This window comes from Cheilinus undulatus, linkage group 20 (assembly GCF_018320785.1).
Source record: "Cheilinus undulatus linkage group 20, ASM1832078v1, whole genome shotgun sequence".
Taxonomy (NCBI): domain Eukaryota; kingdom Metazoa; phylum Chordata; class Actinopteri; order Labriformes; family Labridae; genus Cheilinus; species Cheilinus undulatus.
Window position 1 is genome coordinate 1360259 of NC_054884.1, and position 12480 is coordinate 1372738.

Genomic DNA, 12480 nt, shown 5'->3' on the forward strand with positions numbered 1-12480 from the left:
ATAGGCAGAAGAAAGTGATGGAAAGGGTTTTAAATTGACAAAAAAGGGTTTTAAGTGGCAAAAATTGGTGTCAAAAAGTGATGAGAAAGGATTAACATTTAGTAAAACTGGAGTGAAGTGGCAACAGTGTTATCTAAAAAACATTCTTAGTTTTTTTTTAAGGCATCTGGTGACCCCCTCTTAGTGTCCAACGAACCCCAAGGGGGTCCCAACCCCAAGGTTGAGAACCACTGGTTTAGGCCACACGTCTGCACCATACTCAAAGCCATGTTTCAAAACTGTTCAGCACAGATATGCACACTTTCACAGCACTAGCATGCAGGATGCTGTGCATTAGATGGTACTTTTTATCGGAGTTTCATATTAGAGCACATTTTAAAACAAAAACCATCGGCATCCACCATGCTTCTTTGATTGTGGGAAGGCCAGAACCAGGATAAATTCACTTAATTTTGCATCCCTAGCCTAAACTTCAGCTTCCTACCATTAAACCAGAGGCCACAAAGTTATGTGTGCATAAATTAAGCTTCTTGCTGATTCTGAAAGCATTAGATGTATTCCACTGACCTCCTCTAGCTTGCTCTGGTGTCCACTTGCTTGCAGAAAAAAACTCAGCGGCTCGTGTAATGTTATATGAAATCTAAAATTATGAACCACTTGACTAACTCGAGTTAGAAAGTACTTCTCTGAATCTGCACTTTTCATTGATTTGCACTTGCAGCCCTCGAGAATATCGCTTAGAGAAGCAGTGCGTTCATTATCCTTTGACTTCACTGCCTCACAGTTGCTAATGTTGGAAAAGTTGCTCCGGCAAACAACTTTGAAGCAGCTAAAAAGTGTAATTAAGGTGATGTTTAAAAAAACGTCTGAAGAAGTAGTGCTTCATAAAGCAGCCATAAAAAGGAGGTGGTGGGCTCTGACACTTAAATGGGCCTGTGGTCATGGGAAATTCATCCACAACTGAGGGCTCATTAAAGTGCTTACTTACGTAAAGGAGCTCTACTGTAACTATTACTCAGCACTGTGAGTGATTTTATTGCCTTTTTAATAATTAAATAATGGCTGCACATGTAAATCAGGAACAGGGTAAAAGGGATTAAAGCAGAATTTAGATGGAATAACATCCAAACTCCCCGCAGCTTCTTATTCATATGCATGTAACACTTCACTCACACTGTTAAGTCAGACAGCAGCTCTTGTGTGCCGCCTCTGAGTCATTCTTTTATCAAAAACCTCAAAAGAACATTGTCTCACTTGTTCCGCTTTGAAATGGAAATTGATCTGGCTTTTTCTAACAAAATCAGGTGTGTAATAAAAGCAGAGAGTACCTGTTTGGACAACAGCTCTTTACACAGCGTGTACAGCGTGATAAACTTCCTTGCTAGGACCCGGGCGTTGATGAAACCTTCAGCCACCAGCATGATTTCACAGATCAGCTCAAAGTCTGGCACCACCATGGCACACGGCCTGAGGAACAACAGGAAAATTAGAGTGTTGGGAAGGAAAATACAGTGCCGTAACCCTGGATAAATGATAAACTCCATCAGCTAGTCTGCTACAGTTAAATCTGGATTACAGGTGGCACAGGTAGATGGTTTTAGGCCTCTCCCTGAGGGAAGAAGATGTCAAACTTCCTCCTCTTCAACAATTTCTATTGCAAAAGTCCACAAGTGCAGTTCAGGCACACAACTCATGTCCAAAATATTTACTGCAGCAGCTGAATATGTTTTTGTTTGACATGGGGCTCCAACCTCATCCTTCATCTCAGATTCATTTCACATCAATGTCTCCAGATGGATGCTGGGTAGTGGTGGGTTGAAAACAAGAGTGAGGTCTGATTCAAGGTAAAGCTGGCAGAAGCAGAGCAGAGGAGAAACCGTAAATCTTTGAGGCCTAAATAGACCGCCAGATCTGGAGAGTGTTTGTCTGGTGATTTGGTCATGATGCATGTCCATCAGACATTGTTGGAATATTTGCAGATACGACGTCTGCAAGTTGCTCTTTACATCCAGTCCTTTAAAGGTCACATATCTGACCCTTAAAGACAAGTTTATATCGGTCTCAGAGGTCTCCACAACATGCCTGTGAAGTCTGTTGCTGAAAAAACACTCCAGTATTTGATTGTTGCATGTCTAAAAACCCCTCTGTTTCAGCCCTGCTCAGAACTGGCTGTTTCTGTGTCTGTGGCTTTAAATATCTGACTCCGCCCCGACCACGCCCCCCTCAGGAAATGGATGTGGCTCTCCTGATTCTCCTCTCAGAAGATTAGGGGAGATGGACGGAACTTTCTTCCAAGTGGGGAGGGCCAACTGAACCTGGGGGCGGAGCTAACACCACACATGACATCATGAGGGGTAAATCTGAGAACGGCTTGTTTCAACACACTGAAAGGTGTAGAAAGAGAGGAGGGAGGGAATGGATTTTTCTGGTACTTGAGGGGATTGTGGACAGGCCAGGGGCACATACTGTTTATTTGCTAGAAAAGCCTGAAGAAGTGTACTTTTCATAAGTGACCTTTAAAGCACACATTACTTCACATCATCAGATCCCGTCTGCAGGTAATGTTTGAGCTACACTTCAGTTAAAGAGAGGACTAGAGAGCCAAAAGTGCAAGTGGGCACAGAGGAAAAAGAGGCATTGCTTCATTTCATCATCCATCCTAGTGCTTAGTGTGTGAACAACACTGCAATATCACTGTGAGCACCCCTGAAATAACTGCTTGGTGTCTTTATTGCAGGGTTCCCCAATTAGTTTTCCCCAAGGGCCAAAATATTCAAAGGAAAGAAAGCCGAGGGCCAGAGGTTGGATGTTTTTTTTTCCACCCATGATGCCATTAAATTTTTATGATGTGCGCAGACATTGTTTCTTCAAAAATCACAAGTGAATATAAATTATAACTAGTAACAAACCAGACAAAATTCTCTCTTAAATAATATTAGCCCACAGCACAAGAATTTAACGTAAAGACTAAACATGTAGATTTTACATTTGCAATCCTCAACAAACTGGGATTAAACTAAACTAAAATGCCACTTAAAAATGCTTCATCCAATCAGATTTAAATTGGCAGTTTTCTCTGCTCAGCTTTAGGGCTTTTTAAGCTGGATGCATGTTCCTGGCTTGGAATGGTTGCAGAACTTTGATTTAAATTGTTTGCTAGCTGTTCAGTTTGGCTGGTCTAGGAGCAGCAAATATGCAAAGAGCACATTAACACCTAACAGGTCAAAAGAAAGTATCAAGTCTACAGTGTGGCATAAGCTTCATATTGTGGCTTCTAATTTATGTTATTCCCTCCTTGTTTAGGATTTTGATGTGACTCAGTGTGGACCAGGTAATTTGGTCTGGCGGGCCATTAGGGGGCCCACCATTTGAAGATGGTTACCTCATTGTGTCTAAGACTCAGTAAAAGATGTTTTTTCTAAAAGACTTGAATGAAATTAGTGTAAAGGTGCATATTCTGCAATGCTGGACACACACTGCACTCACCTGCAGGCACTTGGTCTGACCTGCATCTTATCTAATGTGCTGGTAATTTTGTGGAGGTAAACACTGTATCACAGGAACATTTCAGGAGGGTTCACCGGTATCAAACCTGTAGACTGGCCCATGGTAATAATGCTAGCTTCTTTGCATGCAGGTTTATGCTCTAATGAGGGAGGAGAGACAGTAAGAATCATCACAGCATAATGTGAGCAGTGAAGCAGCAGCAGAGTTAGAGTATTTTTTTAAAGCGTCAGGTCTTATACAATGTGTTATAATGATGTCTACACCTGGAGTCATGACAGGGACGTTCTCAGCACTTATTACTGACTATAAATCGGGCTTTTAGATGAAAAATAAGTTTAAAAGTTTTTCTTAAACAGCGAATGTTACAGTAATTTCATTGAATGTTAAGGGAATACACAAACAGCCTCATCACAAGTCAATTCTATTTCACTGTAACCTGTAAAAAAGTTTTATCCTCTGGGCGTTTTAGCTATCTGTCTTTGAGGGTAAGTCTGCTTCTTTTAAATTCATACCTTTTATTTATTTATTTATTTAAGGACTGTAAGGCTGCAAAGCTATCCTCCAAGCAATCAAAGTGCAACACTGAAAGTGTTGTTTTTGTCCCTGACAGGCTCAGACTGTTTTCTCTACGGAGACAGAGCGTTTTGTTGAAGAGGAAGATGGTTTTAAAAATCAGAAACAGGAGATGACATCGCTGTCTTCAGAGCCACTAGACTCTCCTAACAACAACCTGGCAGTTTAAACTCCTCTGCAGTCATCTCCTGTACAGTTTCTGTCAGTCGCCAGCACAGAGGCCTAAACAACAGTCAATTTACCTCTAACAGAGCTGAGCTGACTGTAAAATATTTATGTCTGCTTTACTGTGTTACACAAAAAAATGATGGATCTGTAAGTGACAAAAGCAAAGACTTCTTATTGGCCATTACAGCCAGTTTCAAAGCTACAGAATAAAGTAATCCACTTCATTTTCCAACACCTTTTGTATCTCTAAATAATAAGAAAAGGAAATTTATGGTTTTGGGAATCTAAAGAAAACTGATGGTTTCTAACTGCCATAAAAGAAGATGGAGAAGAAGCAGAAGACATGAGAGCATGCTGGGTAGAATTTACCACAGTGTGTGGCTGTTAAATGTCACATATCATGCAAAAATCACTTTTTCAGGCTTTTCAAACAACATGTGTGCCAAAACAAGATTTTCCCCTCATGATGTCATGTGCTAACCTGACACGCCAGATGGATTTGTTTCACACATCCATCTGGGAAAGCTTCAATAGGAAACGTTTGAGAAAAAGCAGAGGATTTGAAAAAAATTTAGAGTGTGATTGGGTGAACGCTCTGTCTGTCATATCTCTACGGGCCAATCAGAGCAACAAAACACATGACGTAGCAGTTACCGAGCTGCGCGTGCACAGCTACTGAGGAATAACGTGAAACACTGCGACTATAGACATGTCAGTACTCGACTTTTGTCGTTTTTGAAAAGAAAACAACTCACTGCTGTTCTTTGTTCTTCTTTTAACCAAGAAATGTCATCAAGTTCTGATAAAACTGGCACTTTAGCAGCATCCACGCTAATCTCTTCCTCCATAACTGCACCAGCTCTTGCTGCTGCTTGTTTACGTCATGACTCTGCTGCACCTGCAAGTACTGCCCCTCATCTCTGATTGGTCATGTCACTTTCTAACCAGGCCCAAATAGTTCAGATGGGAGCTTTGCAAGATGGATTTGCCAGTGAAAAACAAGGAAACAGGCGTATCCATCTGCTTTGCAAGGTTAGTCATGTGGGGAGTTAGCCCTGCCCCCAGGTTTGGTTGGGCTCCTCCCACTTGGAAGACACTTCTGCCCTCCTCTCCTGATCTGGATCAGGAGAGCCACATCTATTAAGCCACATCCATTTCCTGAGAGGGGCGGAGTCTGACAGCTCATTAACATTTAAGCCACAGACTCAGAAACAGCTCATTCTGAGCAGGGCTGAAACAGAGGGGTTTTAATACATGCAAACATCTTCTACCGGAGTGATTTTTTAGCAACAAACTTCACAGGCATGTTTTAGGGAGCTCTGAGATCTATATAAACTTAAATCAAAGGGGTGAAAAATGTAACCTTTAAGTCATGAGCCAAAAATAGCACATCTGTTTTAAAGTGAACTTAAATTCAGCACGTTTTACCTTTCATTGCTCCCATGTCGTACCTGAAAAGAGCCTTGAGGTTCTCAGGTAGCTCCGTCCTCCCAGCGTATCCTGGATTCATGGTGATGAAGATGCCAACAGTTGGACAAAGATTCACCTCCTCTCCCATGAAGTTAAATCTCTGCTTCCTGTCTCTGATGGCGTCCTGGATGCATTTCACCTGAACATGAAGGAGGAGTGTTGCTGTATCAAATCCTGACATACTACCACATGAATAGCTGTTAATGGTACAAAACATAGAAATGTCATACTAAAATGTTTACAGTGTTTTAAAACATGACCAAACTTTTGTTGAATATTATCCAAAGCTAGATAAAGGGGGTGACTGGTTAAGACTCTTGAAAATGTTCCCCTCTCCTCCCTGAGGCTTCTTCAGTTACTGAACATCTACAAGAACCTTAGCCAAGGCAAGCTGGCCCTTTGGGCAAGCATCAGCCATCGAAAACTTATGTGTGCATGAACTAATCTCAGTCGCAGATGATTAAATGTTGTTATATCAATGTACTGCTAATATTCAGCACCATTAGCTGCTCAGCAGAGATGTATTATCAGGCAGAAGATGTGATCTGTGGGACAAACACGTTATGTTTTCATGGTCAAACATGAGAGAAATGTTGGCAACATGGGCATAGGTGCCGATTTATGTTCATGCTCGTGGGTGCTAAAACTTACATGACTGCAACTTTCATAAAGCAGTCAAAGCGGGCGTTTAAGCACTTCATGTTATTAAAAAGCAGCACAAGCACACAGACAGACACGCACTAATTGTACACACGACACCAACAACTTTTTAATCAATGCCATTTCATCAATGCAACATGCTGTAGTAGAGAAAAAGAATGCAGGATATGTCTAAAACAAATCTACAATCTGACCCTGCAGAGAATAGATCACTGAACAATGCACTGTACTTTATAGGCCATCAAGAACGGAGCTGTCCGTGGTGCTGAAAGTTAGTGCCAGAAATCTGGACATGCCAAGGGGCATCTGCAACAGTTTTCACGAACTACTCATGCTCTGACTGCTCACCACGGAGCCTTTAGTAGACTAATATGATCACAAAACTAAAGTTGATATCGACACCCACTGGACAAGTAATGATCACGACAACCAAAATTATAAAAGGACCTGATAAAGGGAGCACCCATGTTTTTTTCCTGCAGTGCAAACTTCACTAAATACCTTGTTTCAAGCTGCATCAACAACTCTTCTTCATGAGCTGCTATCTCAGATATAAAATCATGTTTTCCCTCAAATCTGTCTCAAATATACCGTATCTACTCTGCTCTCCTCCTTCTTTGGTAAAAACTAAGAAAGTTTCCTCCTCAGTTCCCGTCCCTGTTAATTCAAACTCCTAAAAGATGCTTCCAAGGAGAAAATCATCGCAAAGCATCCTGGGAAAGTTTGGTATCAGTCATTAGCATATTATTAATTTCATTAAGCACATACCAGTGAGTCCATTTGTTACAGCCTGTCACTTTGTTCTGCGTAATGCACCTTTTTTTTTTTTTTAGGGGCACAGTTTCATCAATAAAATGAGCTCGCTATCAGCCAGAGTTTACTGGATGGATGAACTGCTTTGGCTCAGTTTGTCTACAGTATGATTGAATGAGATATCAGAAGTTTCATCCTGTGTGTGTGGGTGTGTGTGTGGGTGTGTGTGCCGTGGCCTTAAACTCTGGATCCTGTAAGAGGCTTTATGAATTTAACATGCGTGTGGTAAAGGAGCGTGGCGAGTCGACAGCTGGAAAGAGGAGGAACATCTCTTCATGGCTGAGCACTCGGCTACAGATCACTCAGTCATACCAACACAACAGGGAGAGGAGGGAGGGATGCAAAAACAAACAGTGCAGCTGCAACACGGATAAAAAAAAGAATAGAAAGTTTGGGTATAAACATCAGTGGGGCTGTTTTTATGTGAAATGACAGCGACACAACACTGCTACCCTGCAGGGAGAGGAAGAGAAGTGAAACAACAAACAAACACTTAAAAAAAGGTGCAAGAGCAGACACCGCTGTGCTCTGTGATGTGGTTAAAACATGATCTATTCGGTTTCATTTTACTTAACCCTAAGACCAATTTGTTCAGATTTAAACCAAAGTAAAGCCCCTTTAAAAAGTAATCACCCCTTTGGATGTGTTACTGTTTAATTTATATTATAAACCAGTCATGGTTGGTATAATTTGGCTTTTTTGACAAAAATATTTTTACAAAAAAAAAAAAACCTCTTTCATTTCAAAGTGAAAACAGATTTCTACAAAGTTATGTCAATTAAATAAAAATATGTAAGGTAAAATAATAATATATTATTATTATTATTATTATCAAATTATTATTATTATCATAATTACTATTATAACTATTATGCTAATTAACTAATGACAATGTGAAATTTACATTACTAGCCCTGAATAATATGTTGTAATGCAATACGTTTTAATAAATAGAAAAAATAAAGCTACATAATACTTGGGTCGTCTTTAATAAGGTACTTATTCACTCTTACTCAAGTACATATTTCTATGAGTACTTTTACTTCTACTTGAGTAGTTATTGTTAAGTAACAGTACTTTTACTTGAGTACTGTAACTGTGAGCTCTACCCACTGACATGGGATTTTTGGGGCTGATGGCAATACTAATATTGGGGGCTAAAAAAAGCCAATATCCGATACTTCTGATCCGATATTTTGGCCAATATATGAAATAAGAACATTGATATACACAGGATATATACTGTACATTAACACAAATGTGGACATGTGAATAACCAGTTGCATTTATCTTTGTTTATTTCACAAAGATGCAACTTAAATGACATTAAAACGCTGTATAATAGTCATACTGAGGCTGGTGACCATATTAGACAGGAAAATCATAAATGGAGAGCCATATTTACATTGTTGTGGCAAATATGCACATAGAATATGTTTACAATGTGTGTCTTGATAACCTTGAGGAAGGCTACAAGCTTAAATGTGCCTGTTTTATAAAGCTGTTCTCTAAAGACCTACTATTTGTGAAACTTTCTGTCTCCATATTGGTAGAATATGTCACAGGAAAGATAAACACCATATGAAAGCTTTTCTGGTTTGTGCTTTTCAAAGTAAAAGCCCGGTTTAGCTTTTCTGTAGAGAAACTCCGTTCACTTGTACAGAATGCTTTTATTTAGTTCCCGACACACTTTCCCTATACACTGAATCCAGTTGCTTTTAGGGGGGTTTATTGGGCTAAAACTTATGAAGAAGGACAGGGCTTTGAGAGCAGGGAGATGTGGCTGACACGCGGAAAACTCGCGCCCTGTGTGAAAGCTGCACCGGCAGGAACCGGAGCTGACACGCGCGGCACATGCAAGCAGCAAAACACGATCCCAGTCTGAAACAAGCATTAGTCCTCTACTCTGCTGCAGTCGAACTGCACAAGGACGAGGCTGCCTGTGAGTGCTTAGGGAAGGGGAGGGGCCCACGGCTGCACCCGCTGCTCACTGAGAAAAGCAACAATGATACATGCTTTCACGTCAAAGTCTCAAAAACTCTACAGTAACACAAGAAAAAGTCACTAGATTTGTCGCTAGTCGCTTTTTTGAAAAAGTGTCGCCAGAGGGGTCTGAAAATTCGCTAAATATAGCGACAAAGTCGCTAAGTTGGCAACACTGAGTGAGGGAGAGCTGCTGCTGCACTCTGCATCCGAGGGGGAGGGGCCAGATACTCTGGCTGAGTTCAGCATGGAGACACAACACAGAGTGACAGGAGCAGAGACAATCCCTGCACAGCAAAAAGTCAATATATTGGCTACATATTGGCCGATGTTGATTAAGGGCTGCCTTAATTCTCAACAACATGACAGCCGAAACAGACACGCCTTACAGATGCTCAGACTAAAAAATGGTAGAAGCATCTTTAAGGGACTGAGCAGAAAGATTTACATTTACATTTACAGATTGTTTGTTGGGTCATCATTAGAGGGCAGCCCAACAAATAATCTGAATCACAAATAGAACAAGTTTTGTCTGTTATGTGTTGAAATTGCAGCAGAACCTTTTAGGACTGCTCTACAACAGTGTTTTGGAATATGTGATGCAGAAGTGTCCAGCTCCTTTTCTCCTCTAAAGCAGAGCTTTAGATTACTCAAAGCCTGGGCCTCTGTGAGCTTTAACAGAGGCAGAATCTCAGCGATTTATCTCCATGTCGTTGTGTCTGTGAGCCTTCTGTTTGCCTCTGCTTTATTTAACGTAGAGCCGTTCCCACCACCTGTGTTAGCAGACCCGCTTTAAGCAGCCAAGTGTGTCGTCGTGTGATTCTCCCGCTTTAGGAGGATGGATGAGGTGTGTGTGAAGCAAGCTGCCAGCTGTCACAGCGGGAGTTTGACGCTCCTCTGTTCTCAAGGTCTACTCCTCCACGTAAAAGCCACCGTGATTCATTATTCATCACACCTATTCATTCTGCTGGCACTTTAAAATTCTCTAAGTACTGTAGACTTCCAGAGCTTAGGGAGGAAGGCTGCTTGACTTTCACCCAGAGAGGAGAGGAAGGGCAGAGCCATGAATAATGATCCTTTGAGAAGCTCCGTCTCTATTATCGTCACCATCATGATCAGCATCCTTATCTACTGTATACAGTTCGCTGTGACAGGGCTGCACATGCATGAAGGTGGGGTCTGGGGCAGCAGCAGCACGATGAGAATCCACCAGAGGGGCGTACGAAGCCGCAGAGAGGGAGAGAGGGTGTGTTTGATCCAGGATAACAGAATGTGAGATAGCAGAAAGAGCTAGCATCAGCTGAAACACTCAGAATCTGGCTGATTTCTCAAAAGAGTCCCATAATCAAAGAGGAGCTAGTGTAGGTCGCTCAGAGTGTACAGGGCGGTGTGTTCACAGGATAGGAAAGATTTCTTTATATTTCACTGTACAAGGATGAGGACGAGGAAGAGCATCATCAGACGGAGCCAGTGAAGTCAGGCAGAGAACATAAAGATGAAAAAATAAATAAATAACATTATCTCAGGCCAGAAATGTGTTAGTCCAACCCACTCATGCAGTTTTAAAGTGTCTGATTGTTCTTATGAGGAACACCTGAGAGCACTGATGGGAGTAATACTGTATGTGGATATAACCTGACACAGCACACGGCCAACCTTAGCCCAATTTTCTAGACTAAAATCGTGATAAACCACACTGTTCCTATGAGATGCAATTGTTGCTGCCTTTGGGTTAAAGAGCACTATGGCAGCCTGGCAGTAAACTGGGGCTACAGTGGCCTCTAGTGGCTGCATACAGCCCAGACAGGAACTGTCATTAAAATACTAAAAATCAGCTTAACCAACCCGTAATTCGGTTATTTAGCTATTAAACCTTACATCATACCTAGAGCGCACTCTTTTGCACATTTGATAGCTAATATTCTAGGGCAAAATTACTGATTTTCATCAGCATCAGTACCTAAATATGCCAGATTAAAAATGCCATCATAACACCCATCCATTATCCTCCACTGGGCAGGAGCTAATCCTAGCTGCCAATGGGACAGGTGTGCTACTACCTGGACAGGTCTGCACAAACGCTTACACTCACAGAGATGTCTGAACTGTGGTAGGAGGACGGAGTACCCAGAGAGATACGTATGCACAGGCGGAGCATGCAAACTCAGACAGAACAGCCCTGTCCAACCAGGCGTTAAACCCTGCGTCGCTGTGCAGCCTACATAATACCACATTATTTAAATTCTATTGGAATGCAGTCTTGTTAAAGTAGCACATTAACAATGATTTAATAATCAATGTACAAATACATGTTTGAAAATGGTCACTATCATTTCAGTCATGTAAAACTGCTGCTACATGCACAGAACCCGCCTCTCTGCTTTTATGATGCTGACTGGTACAGTTGTTCTACGACATGGAGCTTTGCAAGATGAATCTGCCTGATGACAAACGTAAATTCATTTTCTATACTGGTTATCCTGTTGGGGGTTGTGGAGGACTGGAGCATATCCAAGCTGTGATTGGGTGAGAGGCAGGGTTCCCCCTGGATTGGTTGCCAGTCAATCACAGGGCTGAAGGATAGAGACAGACAACACAGTCACACTTACACCTACGACCAATTTAGAGTCACCAATTAACCTAATAAGCATGATTTTGGTGGGAGGAAGCTGGAGTACCCAGAGAGAACCCACGCATGCACGGGGAGAACCAGGAAGCGAACCAGGGATCTTCTTACTGTGAGGCAACAGCGCTAACCCCTGGGCCACCGTGCAGCCCGATGGCAAATGTGGAATCTGGACAATCCGTGGCTTTGCGAGGTTAGACTACCTGTGTACCAGTCCTGGACTGATTAAATAACCTCTGCAGGCGTTATTGGAAAAGAGTGAGATTGTAAATGAAACAGCCAGTCACGTTAAAGTTTCTATATTTCATTCACTGTTTTCATTTTTTTCACCATACTGATAAAAATCATTTGTTTACTTATCAATATCTGAAGCTGTCTTGAATATTTGGGGGGTTTTACGTCCTAAGTGTTTAGCTTCAGTTTGATATCATCTCTCTCCACCTATTCAGGCTCTTTAAAACCAAGTGAGAACCCTGAGCATGAGTTTGCATTTTCCACACCTACACCACCAGGTAACTCGAGATCTCTCCTGCTTTATACGTTTTCGACACACGTACAGGTGAACCAACATATTTTCTTGGCCCTTCTTTACGTAAAACTGGTTAAACTACGCAGATAAAACGTTCCCATCTACAGCCACTATGCTGCGGATGTCTCTGAGCTCGTAATAACCACAGGAT

The 12480-nt window shown here is 41.7% G+C and overlaps 1 protein-coding gene across 1 annotated transcript in view; it reads right to left on the reverse strand.

Annotated features, from left to right (window-relative positions):
• dnah9 (dynein, axonemal, heavy chain 9) overlaps positions 1–12480 on the reverse strand; it is a 294417-nt gene that overhangs the window by 201431 nt on the left and 80506 nt on the right. The window contains exons 35-36 of the mRNA XM_041816205.1: positions 5700–5857; positions 1329–1467 (exon numbers count right to left, since the gene is read on the reverse strand). Coding sequence (XP_041672139.1) covers positions 1329–1467; positions 5700–5857 — 297 coding nt within the window. The remainder of the gene's footprint in view (positions 1–1328; positions 1468–5699; positions 5858–12480) is intronic.